This window comes from Loa loa (assembly GCF_000183805.2).
Source record: "Loa loa unplaced genomic scaffold supercont3.4800, whole genome shotgun sequence".
NCBI classification, from domain to species: domain Eukaryota; kingdom Metazoa; phylum Nematoda; class Chromadorea; order Rhabditida; family Onchocercidae; genus Loa; species Loa loa.
Genome location: NW_018112976.1, coordinates 1 through 674, shown reverse-complemented (window position 1 = coordinate 674; position 674 = coordinate 1). Strand labels below are relative to the sequence as shown.

The window sequence follows — 674 nt, the reverse complement described above, 5'->3', positions numbered from 1 at the left end:
AAATGGATTATCGAGGATGAGCTGTTTGATGCAAAGAACTGATACAAAATATTGACCGCAATAATGAGTTAGATGTGAGATACGTCGTTAAATATGTGATTTATACTAGCCGAAATAAAGATATATCTTATTTATAACAAACTGACCAACATTCTAGAACATTTTTTATTCGCTTTTTTTTTTTAATTAAAAATCGTTTGCCTCGCAAACGTTGCATGTACAAATGTAGTGTGCGAATAAAAATATGCCATAAATACTCATCGTATTTGTTATCAATTTATTGTCATCCATATGATTCAAAATTAACTAAAGCATTTAACTTTATTGGCATATTTTAAGTTTCATGGCCTATATAAAATTGAAAATGATCACAACACATTTGTGCACACTACATTTATCCACGCGATATTTCCGCACACTACATTTGTACATGCCACGTTTGCGAGCGCAACATTTGCGTACACGGTTCTTGCTCACGCGATGTTTGCGTGCACGACATTTGCGTAAAAATATAACAAACATGACATTTCCGCAACCATCAAAAATTGTCACATTGGAAAGTATCAATGGGGAAAAATCCAAAAAATGTACATTATGGAAAATTCCAGGAAATATACTCTATTGAAAATTCCAGAAAATGTCTGCTATGGGAAACTCCAGAGAATATCTCTTCT

The 674-nt window shown here is 32.8% G+C and overlaps 1 protein-coding gene across 1 annotated transcript; it reads left to right on the top strand.

Annotated features, from left to right (window-relative positions):
* Positions 1–364: 364 nt before the first annotated feature.
* On the top strand, positions 365–587 carry LOAG_16210 (hypothetical protein; the record flags this gene model as incomplete). Its single annotated transcript, XM_003151698.1, has 1 exon — positions 365–587. A coding segment is annotated over one exon (222 nt), but the record flags the coding sequence as incomplete, so codon positions are not given.
* Between the last annotated feature and the right edge of the window lie 87 nt (positions 588–674).